The 12220-nt window shown below is 44.1% G+C and overlaps 1 protein-coding gene across 1 annotated transcript in view; it reads right to left on the bottom strand.

Moving 5' to 3' along the window:
* The window catches only part of LOC138104458 (sucrase-isomaltase, intestinal-like), a 42751-nt gene extending 39771 nt beyond the window's left edge, over positions 1–2980 (bottom strand). Inside the window, exons 1-3 of the mRNA XM_069003760.1 lie at positions 2955–2980; positions 1472–1640; positions 762–858 (exon numbers count right to left, since the gene is read on the bottom strand). Of these exons, the coding sequence (XP_068859861.1) occupies positions 762–858; positions 1472–1640; positions 2955–2956 (268 nt within the window). The 5' untranslated portion in view covers positions 2957–2980. The remainder of the gene's footprint in view (positions 1–761; positions 859–1471; positions 1641–2954) is intronic.
* Between the last annotated feature and the right edge of the window lie 9240 nt (positions 2981–12220).

Genomic DNA, 12220 nt, shown 5'->3' with positions numbered 1-12220 from the left:
ATCCTATCCTATCCTATCCTATCCTATCCTATCCTGCCCTACCCTACCCTACCCTACCCTACCCTATCCTAGGTCTCCCCACACTGGGCTCTTCTGTGCACCTTGTGGGTACAACTGGATGAGAAAACAGGGCCTGAAGGTAGGCAGGCTATTGCTCAGTGTTTCTGTAATCTCTGCTTTTGGATTGGCATGGTGCAGCAATAAATCACAGAAACCCACCCAGAGTAGATTGCATAGATCCATTTGTCTGTTTCATATATGTAAGAAGAATCAACAAGCTTGTGTTTAGGGTTCCCCTATGCTATTTTAAACTTATTGAAAGCCATTGTCTGCCAGGGGAAACTGATTTTATAGACTGAGTGAAGATTCCCCTTTTCTGAAATTATACCACTAGATTAATGCAGTAAGGTGACCATGACAACATACAAAACTATTCTCCAAAGACAGAATATAGGACTAATCTAAATAGATTTTATTTCATTATGCCAATCTCAGAGGAAATTTCTTCCACCTTCTTCTTTCCCTCTATTTCCATCTATTTTCATTAAAAATTTAAGAATGTATTGCCTAAAAATGCCTAAAAAGTCATTCTACTGAAATCCCCTTGAAAACTCTACAGTTACTCCTGGAAGCTTAGTTAGGGAGCAGTCCCTAATACTTGTATCACATTGAAAAAGCAATCAGTAAAACAGTTTTTTATACTTACTAATCTATCATATTTCCATATGCAGTCTATACAGGGAATCCATGTATCTTTTTACCTTGTGCATTGGAGTTCAGAAGGAGAACACCGTGGGCATTGGAGTCAGGTTCCACGCACATATAGAAAGGGTGAACTCCATAGAGGTTGGCAAATGACTGAAACATAGAAACAACACACGAGGTATGACTTGACTGCTATTTTTCATAGTTTTTGTCAGGTAGATACATATTGGACAGACAAGGAAATAAATTCAGTCATAGTTAGAGACTTATTTTGAAAGGCTGGGGATTTTTTCATCTAAATTGTTGTGAAGTCAAATTGATAAAAAAGAGGGCTTTTTTCTGCCTTATCAAAATGGGATTTTTCAGGTTTTCCCAGTTAAACCTTTGATATTCTGCCAAACCCTTCAAAATGGCATGAGTAAGAATAACTTTTCTAGTTAAAACAGACTCATCAACCACTGACTCCAGTTCAGCCAAAGATCTAATGAGTCCTGCTGAAGTCCAGCTTGTTTGGATGAGCAGGGATTGATCTGAGCATGAAATGCAAAGCTTTCCTGAACCAGGATCTCGGCACACAATATACTTTTTTCTGAAAACTGCACTGTGAGACAGCTTCTGATAAAAGGCTTCAAAGTTCCCTCAAAGCAGTTCATGGCTTTGTCCTTTAATTAAAACTGATGATACCAGCAAAGCCTGTGACATTCCATGTGTGCCACCTGCTTTTGGTGACACAAGCCGGGACAAAGTGTTGCAAAGAGTGAATTACCGTGGGTGCCTGATCCCTGGCGAACATGCCATAGGTAACGAAGTCCATGTTGTGCTTGAAGGTCGGGTGCTCATGTTCACCAAACCCATACACAGAAGTGGATGGAACAGTGGTGGTGATCTGAAGGAACTGGTTGGAGAAAAACAGATCAACCAGGGGACTGTCCCACCTGTGACAAACAGAGGGAGACAGGATTAGTTTGCTTGTCCTTGGAAGGTATCATTTTAAGTTCATGTCTGGCTATTTACACTTTTTATGTGTTTTGGAGAATAAGAATATCAAAAATCCATTAAATTCTATGCATGCTTCTAATGTGATGAACCTAACACATTAAATTCATCTTACAATGGTTGAAGATATCTCATCTACTTATGCAAAAAAAAAAGCATCAATATAATTTTTGAAAAGAACAATTAAAATAACGGAAGACAGACTATACATCTATTATCAAAATAAGTGGTTGCTTATGCTATTTCTATGACAACCAACATGAAAGGCTAAAAATTGTTATTACACAGTGGAGTTCAGAATCCTTAATAAGAACAACAGACATTTTATCAGCCTTTTTTTAATGTTCTGGTGTATCAGAACCTGAATACCCCCAACTTCATGCAGGTGCCTAAAATAGGGGTATAGCTTTCTCCAGACTCTTCTTGAACAATATGTTTTTATTGTGATGACTCTCTCCTACTTCTCACCAGCTTAATGCATTTATTTCTATTGAATCATCTGTGGACACAGGCTCACATTTTAATTAGGTGCTACATTTTGTTTCCTATCTCTAGAGCTATAATGAGCTGCAAGTTAGATGGGGAGAACATGGTCAAGCTGTGAAGTGTTTTGTTAATGGTCCTGTGTATGCCATGAGTAGCTCATTTAGATAGCACCCTCTCAAGCCTTGTTTAACCACGAACTTGTTACAGCTAATTAAAATAAACGAGCCCAAGCCATAGAGCACAGAATGGCATAACTCTTCTTTTAATGTTCTTCTGTCAATGATTTTGACAAAATTAAATGGTTGATCAAACTGACTGGTAAATCAGAGAAACTGAAGATAGGCTGTGTCGGTGGGGAGCAGCTCTACTCCCATGAGTGGAGTTCTCTGGTGAGTGGCTTGCCACCTGTGCCACCAGCACCCCTCCCTGGGGACAAGTCCTTGCTGCTGGGAGGACTGGGAGGGCACCACTGTTCCCACCACACCGGCCTGCTCTCCCCCCGAGGACGCAGGGACAGCCATTCACAGGGATGCCTAAGGCACCCCCTTGCCTCTCCGTGCAAAAAACAGGCACAAACTATCCCTAAATTGTCCTAGACAAATCCAAAGTCAAGCACAGGTACTAAAAGGTCTGTGTATTTTTTTAAAAAGTCAATTTGTCCTTTCTTACAAGCAGGAAACGGAAAAACTTGCATATAATTCTTGATTTGGTTTTTTTGCCAGCAGGAACCCCTCCCTCCCTCCCTCCTTTCCATCATCTCCACCTACATGCAGTACTGAAGAAGATTATTTTCTTTTAGGAGGGTTATGCATGCAAAACATCCCTGAGAATCAGATCCAGCCCTTGACAAATAGAGGCCTTTCTGCAGGAAGTGGTTGCTGTGTAGGAATAGGGATGGGCTCTGGAGCTATATTCCTTCCAAAGGAGACTGTCACACGGCTCTGCTCTGTGCCAAGACAGGAAGGGTCCCTGCTCTGAGCAGACCACAGGGTTATGAAAAACTCAGACTATGTGTCTTGGGGTGACTTTATGATGTGGTATCCCAAATCGCTGTTCTATGCCCAGAAATTAATTTTGTGCCTTTCTATGCCTTTAAACTGAGCCTGAGTGGGGGGAGAGAAAAGTGCACTTTTTCAAAGCAGTTTGCAGTTTGTTTTCATGTTTTCAAGACACAGATAAACCTCTCTTGCTGCTAACAAGGAGCGGGAGGAAGCACCCGGCTTGCTTCCTTTCCAGCCAGCTTTCGGCCAGTTTTTCAGCTCCTCTTCCTCTGGAGAGTTGAACTTTTGTTTTCCTGGGACTTCGTTGTTTTTTCCTTTTTTCTCTTCTGGATGGTTTCAACATCAGAATACATTGGGAGGACTTTCCACCAAGGCCTTGGCCCTGGAGGTGGGCCCACCACCCCTTCCCAGCTCTAAGGAGGGGGAGAGAGAGATCTAAGAAGGACGCTGAAATTTTCCCAGGTTTCTCTCAGCAGAGAGAGAGGTTTTATTATTTAGCATTATTATCTTTTCCTGTGTGTTTGTTAAATAAATAGTTTTTATCTCTTTCACTTTCCTTCGAGGAAAATTTATTTTTTCCTGAAAGTGGTGGGGGAGGGATGGTTGTAACCTGCCTTCTCTCAGAGGATGTATTTCCAAATGTGTCCAAACTGGCACACTATGCCAGAGGGAAAATGCTTTGGAAAGAGCTTAAATATCTGTCCTAACTCATTGAGCTCTCCCCACGATGTCTGTTGTACATTTGTGATACCCACATTACAGCACCGACATTTCCTATCATGAGAACACTTAGTGTTACCATGGCATTAAAGTATTCCTTCAGCTCAGCAAGTCCCCTCCCTGACCAGGAGGGTCAGTGGGGTGGTGCAAACTACAGCCCTAGGAACAAGCCCTCTGCCCCACCATAACTTTACATGTTGTGGAGAAACTGGTTTATGACTCACGCATTCCTTCAGGCATTCCTTCATGCACTCTACTTCTGCATGACATTGCCATAACAGTGCCTGCTCTGCACCCCTCCATGGCTCAGCTCCCTGGGGGCTGCCACCCCCACCAGCACAGCTCCCATGCTGTGCCACCAGCACTGCTCCCCATCAGCCTTGTCTTTCCCTAGACCTCCACATGCCAGCACAGCTATGCGCTAAAAATAGCATTAACCATGACCTAAAAAGGCTGGTAATGACTCTCTCTTTTTTTCTGGGTGTCATTGTGTCATCTCCATCTGAAGGAAAGCATGAACAGGTTTTCCCCCAGCACTACTCTCTGCCTCTACTCCCAAGCAGCTTCCAGAGTCCTTGCACTCTCCAGCACACTGTGGCAAGCTGTTGTGCTACTTTATGTGTTTGCTCGTGTAGCATTGGCAAAGAGCAATCACTTAAATGAAAAAAATTACGTCTGTCATTCCTTAAACCCTTGGATACAACAAAAGAAAATGTCCTATTTCTTCCACCTCCCCCCCCTGCTGGTTTAAAGCAGATAGAAGGAACAAAACGGGAGGGAGCATAAAATGACATCATGTCTACAGGAATTTGCATGGTTCTCCTCCAAGAGTCCTATGAACCATAAAAGCACTGTGATCGACAATAGAAGGGATCTAAAAAATCTAAAAACACAGCTGAACAGTTTCTCACTGTCAAAAATTCAACCCCTACTAGCAGTTAGATAAGGCAAAGTCTGTGAGGACAAGAACCCTTCTCTTTGCACAAGAGGTAATAGCTGCAGTCACATTCACTGCTGAAAGTCTTAACCTATTAGTGTGTCTGTGGAAATACAAACCAGCCTCCCCCCATATCTGCCTGGCCCATTGCCTGTGAAGAGTCAGCTGTTGCCTGTCCAAGGAGTCTGATTGTTGAAAGCTATTCTTTTCTTCCAAACACCGTGCACTATACTAAAGAGTAAAGCTCTCTAATTTTTAGCCTCTTATCAGGAAAAAAAAAAGAATGACTCAGATTGAAAAGGTTTCTGTAAAAATTAACATTTTTGGCCAGAAAGGGAACTAGTCTCACACCCAGCAGTCAAGCCACTGGCCATCAGGATGAAACACAACTGGAGTAGACCAAGGAAGTAGTATTAAAGGAAGGTGAATAGGCAGATAGATAAAACATCCTGTTCATGTTGAAGGTGTAGCTCATGACAACATTGTCACAACATTTGAGGGGGATGACTAAAAGGCAGTACAAGATGGTTTTCAGGAGTGCAATCATCAGTCCTTTGTAACATGAGCTGGACATGACCTATCTGAACAACTTTGCTCTGTTGAGGTTTACTGGAGACCGATGACTGCAATGGCTCGAAACACTGACTTGCCTGCTGTGAACAACCAGCTGCTGGCACTTCTAAAGGTGGTCTTACAAAACCTCCAGAATTATGAGACTTGGGACACATATATGATACATCATTAGGACATGCATCATGAATGATCTGAACATTTGAAAATAATTTTAAGCTGGGAGAGGCTTGGTCTTTTTCTTATTATTATTACAATGAATCCTGGAGAACTGAGCTCGTTATTTTAAGCTGTAAACAATTAGTCCACTCAGTCACTTGGAGAAAATGTCCTCTGTAACATCTGCTTTCCTTGGCCTCCAGACCACCCTGTATATTATCTGTGTGCAAATTCAGTTGTAACTTCACCCAGCTATCCAAAAAGGGGGTCTAAGCCTCCTGGCAAAGCTTGGGCACACCTTTCCAGAGGGCCTGGGCTATCACAGTATGCCCAGGCTGCCCATAAAGTGCTAAAGCACCTTACGGAGTGAGGAGTACACACTCTATTTTTAAATGAACCTCAAATATACTGACTGACTCAACACACTTGAGATGCTGAGGAGCATCACCTTAGGAGCCCAGCTCTCTATGGTTTTCCACTGATCTCAGATTGCTAAAAATATTTCCACTGACTGCTGGTTTTGGCTGGAGTTAACCTTCATAGTAGCTGGTATGCAGTGATGTTTTGGATTTGTGCTGGAAGCTGTTGCTAATTCAGGGATGTTTTAGTTATTGCTGAGCAGTTCTTAACAGAGCACAACAGGGCTTTGCTGCCCCTTACACTGCCCCACCAGCAAGGAGGCTGGGAGTGCACAAGTAGCAGGGAGAGGATGCAGCTGGGATAGCCAGCCTCAACTGACCCAAGGGGTATTCCATACCATATGGCTTCATGCTGAGCATTAAAACTAGCAGGAAGGTTGGCTGCAAGACTGCTGCTCAGGGACTGGTAGGCATCAGTCAGATGGTGGTGAGTAATTGTTTTCATTTGCATCACTTTTCTTTCTTGGGTTTTATTTTTCTCTCTGTTTTTTCCTTTTAATTACAGCAGCAGCAGCAGCAGCAGCATTATTATTGTTATTATTATTATTGCTACTACTACTACTTTTTTTTCTGTTATTAAACTGTTCTTGTCTGAACCCATGAGTTTTCTCACTTTTACCCTTCCAATTCTCTCCATCTTTCAGGCAGGAGTGAGCAAGCAGCTGTGTGGTGCTTGGTTGCTGGCTGGGGTTAAACCACAACACACTGTTTCACAACGGCTGTATTCCTTATTAGCTGTAAGTCTTGGGACACCACTGGACTGCAGAAGGCCCACCAAGACTGAATTTTTATACATTTACCTTCCTTTAAAGGTGATTTGTCAAGTAGGTGGAGGAACAATTGAGGGAGCTGGGATTGTTTAGCCTGGAGAAAAGGAGACACAGAAGTGACCTTATCCCTCTCTACAACTTCCTGAAAGGAGGCTGTAGACAGGCGGGGGTTGGTCTCTTCCACCAGGCAGCAACTGACAGAACAAGAGGACACTGTCTCAAGCTGTGTCAAGGAAGGTATAGGTTGGATATTAGGAAAAAGTTTTTCACTGAAAGAATAATAAAGTACTGGAATGGTCTGCCCAGGGAGGTGGGAGAGTCACCATGTTTGGATGTGTTTAAAAAAAGACTGGACATGGCACTCGGTGCCATAGTCTAGTTGAGGTGTTAGGGCATGGGTTGGACTCAATGATCTTGGAGGTCTCTTCCAACCTTGTTATTCTGTGATTCTGTGAAAATCAGCAGGAGTAATCAACAGATTTTCCACAAACATGATATTTATAAAAAAAGAACTGCAGAGTATATTTACAGTTATTGACACAGTTCTGCTCTACTTCTACTGTATTCATCATTGTGATATCAGGAAATGTCCTATAACTTGCTGGAGTTATGCTTTATTTTTGCTCTGAAAAACACTTGGATAAGTGATACACCTACAATACTTCTTGTCTACATAACATAAATCTTAATGATTAGAAGACTAAAACAATGGCTCTTACAAACTAGCAACAAACCCAATCTATCCATAATGCATACAATTCACTCCCCTTTCCCCTTGCTTTCAGCAAAACTGCAGTTAAGACAACAGCATTATAAATCATTCTAATAGCCTTGCCTATGTAAAAATGTCTTCATGGTAAGTGGTGTCTGTACTAACTACCACAAACAATAAAAAAGGCACCTGAACTTTGCAGCAGCCTTTTTGGAAATTAGGGAAAGTCTTGATTAGATTTTGGTTATTTGTGCAGTATATTCCCAAGTGCAAGAACAAACAAGGTATTCTAAACTCTTAATAGAAAGTAGCCCCTATCTGGCTGGAAAAAAAATGTTCTGCCTTCCATTATTTGTGTGACATCATGAAGGAAAAGTCAGGATATTAAAGTGGAGAATCAAATCAGTAGTCCATCCCTCTGCAGCCTGTCTCCAGCAATGGCCCAGGCCAGATATCACAAAGGAAGGCATAAGATGTCACTCAGAGTCAGTCTTGCAATAATCTGCTTATGGAGGAAGTTTCTGGCTATTTTCATAGAATTAACTGATGTTGTGAAGTATAGAGACAAAAGTATTTGGGGGTTTTATTTTCCTACAGATAATTTTTTTATTATGCCTGAATGTGTATCCTGCTAGGCCTCCTGTGCTAGTGCTGCCCTGGGGCAATAAGTCCCACAGAGTAATCACACACTGCAAAATGAGCATGTGTTTGCTATTTATCACTGTCTTAAAGCAAATAGTTCCCAGCCTTTTACTCTCTGTCCTTGAGAAAACCTATGCTTTCTTGGAGCCTTCATGCTCTCAGTTGATACTACCTCTGCCAGTGGTTGCTATTGTTAGTGTGGCAACAGCAGGAAGGAGAATAGCACTGAATCTGAGTGTATGTGCCACAAAACAACTCACAGGCTGTTTAGCTCCCTCACCTGCCTAATTACAACATAGTATTTTATCTCCTGTTTTTACTAATGTAGGGCCCTGGCCAACAATGGGACAGTTTCCCATTAGAGCTGCAAGATCAACCAGGGTATCCTGAGCAAGGATTTACTAAACTAAAGCCAATCTCTTGACAAAACATTTTTCTACTGACCACACCAATTTTGCCAAAACAGTTATTTTCTAAGTATGATGGGAGTGGAAAGAGGCTCCCTGCAGTCTCTGCTGCCCAACAAAGATGGTAGTTTGGGAGCTTCACCTCTGGGGCAGCAAAGAGATCCAGGCCCCAGTCCCTGTCCCTCACGGTTCAGATCTGTGACTTGCAGCCTTAAATCAGAAGCAGGTTTCTATTTTCTCATGGAAAACAGAAAACATCTGACATCTGGATGGGAGCAGAAGCTTTGCTGTGTCTTATCTGATCCCCTTGGCACCTCACCAGTGAATGTGTGGACATGGCTCCTCTTTACCCCCATGGCTTTGGATAGCTACTGGCACAGAAAAGGAGCTTCCCTGGCTAGTGGGAAAACAGCAGGAGCTTTGGAGAGGGTGAATAAGAGGAGCAGAAGGAGGCAGGATGGGATGGGACAGAGAACAGGACAGCAGCGGATAAGAAGGAGAAAGGTAAGAGGGAGTAAGCCAAGAGGCATTACTGGGAGCAGAAAGGGAGGCAGCCCAAGAGCTTCTGGTCCCAGTAGCCCCCAGCAGTGCCTGGATCATCTCCCTACATGACTCTGTCTAATTTTCTCCCCATGCAGGCAAAGCAGCAGCTGTCAACTGATTACCTTGGAGCAAGCTGAAAATGTAGCAGGACTTGGCCTTTTATTCTTGCTCCTGGCTCTGCATGAGGTTTGCAATCAGCTGTTAATGTCTCTCCCCTCATATAGTTTATTCCTCTCCCCTGTTATTGTGATTACATGGAGCCCTGAGTTTGTCCTGCCCTCCTTGGGTAGCTCAGCAATGGCAAAGTCTCCCTGCATGCAGCAAGCATGAGAAATGCCTGTAAAGCACACTCAGGGATACCTCAAAGACTCCCCTGCCTCTCCCCTGCAGCATTTCCAATGTGGAATTAAATCATTCCTCACAAGGAGGAGGCTCTGCACACACGAGTGGCAGAGCAGAGATGGGGTTTTCTATCAAGCAGACAGACAGGAGCCTGACACCAGCTACCCCACTGCTTCACAGCCTATGGCACAGACACGGATGGCAGGAGAGACCGCACCTCCGGAAGGAGGGCAGGGAAATACAGGTGTGGGCTTTGAAAGAGCAGCCCCAACTTACACCGTGTTTCTGCTTGGGACAGGCTGCTCCCTCCCCAAGTGGACTGTCAGCTGTGCCAGAGCATGCTGGGGATCATGAAGAAATTTAGGCTTTTTTGGAGGGTGGGTCATCCAGCAGCATGGCTCTGCCAGCAAGGGATAAGAAGCATAATGCAAAGCAGATTTCTGAGGACCTGGGATTGCTTACTATGGGAAAGCTTTCCTCAGAGATATTTAAAAGGTCCAGCAGAGAATCCTGACCTGGTTTGGTGCAGACACAAGTTATTATCCACCCATACCTGGGGAGTGCATCTGCAGCAACCTGTTGAAGAGGCTTTATTTGCCCACATCGACTGGTCTGAGCAGTGTTTGTGTGCGTATGGAAATTAATGACTGATTCAGCTGTTTATTGAGACAGTAAGGCAATGACCATTCACATCTTAAAACAGGAGGCTGAAGTCCCTCCAGGTGTCAGACACTTGCCTGTTTCTCAGGGACACTCTCCCACACAGCCTGCCCTAACCTGTCTGGAGCACAGAGGCCACCAACTGTGCAGCCTGGGGCCTGGATGCCCTGGAGCAGCTGCTCCCACTTCTGGAGGGAGCCCAAAGGAAAAGATTCGGGTTTTAGCATTCAAACCTGCCTTTGGGCACGTTGAACTAACATGAAAATCTACTTAACATGCCAGATGCCACCAATGCACCCCTGGACCCAGGCAGTCAAGTGCAGCCACTGATGAAAGTGCTTCTATAATGCTGATTGCTGAGGGTTCATCCTCCCCAGTAAAGTAAATGCAGCCACCCATAGCTTTTAGGCCAGGATAGATAACCTGCTTTCCTATTTTGAAAGATTCCATCTGCACAGCTCTTTTGGTGGCTAAGGAGACTGCAAATCCCTCTACAGCTGTGGAGCTATCTCTGAGCACCTGCATTTCCTCACTCTGACAGGATGGACAGGCAAACAAATGAAGGGGAAGCATTTTTGCTCCTCACACAGGGAATACAACTAAACTAAATATGATTCAGCTGTGAGAGGACTGGCTCCCTGACAGGATCCTTCAGACTGTAGTACTGGCTGTGCCATTTCACATGAAACCAGAATTCCCAGGAACAATTTCCCTTTCTATACACAAAATCCTCTGTCCCTGCTGGTGAGAGTATTTTGGGAGCAGCCTTGCCATTGCTTGCAGGATAAAAGTCCATTATCTGTGCATTATATTCACCCACAATTTCCTCTTTTTGGGGTTGGCTGGGTTTCAGGAGCACTCCTTTACCTGCCTGGAGGCAAGTGTACGATTTCCCATGGGGATGCTGGAGAGCAGAGCATCACTGCTGATGCTGTGCTGGTGCTGCAAACCAAGGCTGCCCTCTGCCTCCCTGGGCTCTGCAGCACAGCTCTGCTGCACCCCACACCTCTGCTGGGCACGGGCCTTGGGGCACAAGAAGATGGAGGGGAATGGAGGAGACTTCCCCAGGCCATGGCAGGGCAGTGAATGTGCCCTCCTGGAAACCTGCTCAGTGGGGACCAACTTGTGCTCCTCTGCCTGTCACTGGACTTGCACCTTTGGCAGGCCCTGCCATCTGCTCCACGGCAGGCCCCTTCCCTTAGCTGGGACATACCAAGTTTGATCAACCTGGGCTAAACCCTTGGGGTCTGGGTGAAGGTGAGGAGGGCTGAATGGGAATGGGCCATGAGCTAGACACTTGTTATGCATTCACCCCTTACATCAGCATTCCAATTAATAAGCCTTTACAGAAAGGAGGAGAAGAAAACTGGGCCTTTAACAAAAGCCTTCAACATGTAAAGCTGTTTACATGGAGCTGTTAAGTCTAATGAGAAATTAAATTATTTTTGTTATCAGAGTAATGCATAATACATTAATTTAAAATAGCCTGCATAAATAAAACTTTACAGAATTGACTGTGACACATATAAAGAGATGCCATGAGACTCTAATTCAAAAGGATGGTCAGCTCATTAAAAACCCAGCATGATGGTTCCATCTGCAGACAATTCTAGAGGCTGTATTGTCTTATTTGCACCACTCATGTTAAGCAATCCTTCAATTGCTCACTGCTGCATTCCCAAAAGCAGCTGGCAGGAATGCACCTTGATTGGGACTCTCTAAGTAGCATTATGCACTAGAGATGTGTAGATGGAAGCCAAGGAAAGGGGAAACTGTGACACCTGGTGACCTTTGTTAGTGAGGGGAGCTTTTGCTGAAGTTAAACTTACAGTACTAGCTCGAGAAAACAAATGGTATTTTTGCAGAGGGACAAACTAGAGCCAATGCCACTCACTCACTGACATCAGTGGAAGTTAGAGGCTTACGGCCTCCATGGCTTTGGGCTTCCTAGACCTGCCTGCTGGAGAGTGTTGGGAGATTTGGTGCTCAATTCCTGACACCTCAAATTTCAGAAATCTTAGCTCAGTGTTTTGATGAGTTGAGTTCACCAGTGTCCCAAGCCATGAAATTGTAGCCTCAAAAGTTATTTGACTTATTGAATAAATCTTTATACATGCACATAGACAATTGTTATACAGGCACATACTCCTA

Source organism: Aphelocoma coerulescens, chromosome 1A (genome assembly GCF_041296385.1).
Source record: "Aphelocoma coerulescens isolate FSJ_1873_10779 chromosome 1A, UR_Acoe_1.0, whole genome shotgun sequence".
NCBI classification, from domain to species: Eukaryota; Metazoa; Chordata; class Aves; order Passeriformes; family Corvidae; genus Aphelocoma; species Aphelocoma coerulescens.
Note: the sequence above shows the minus strand (reverse complement) of the source record. Positions and strands in the feature narration are given on the sequence as shown.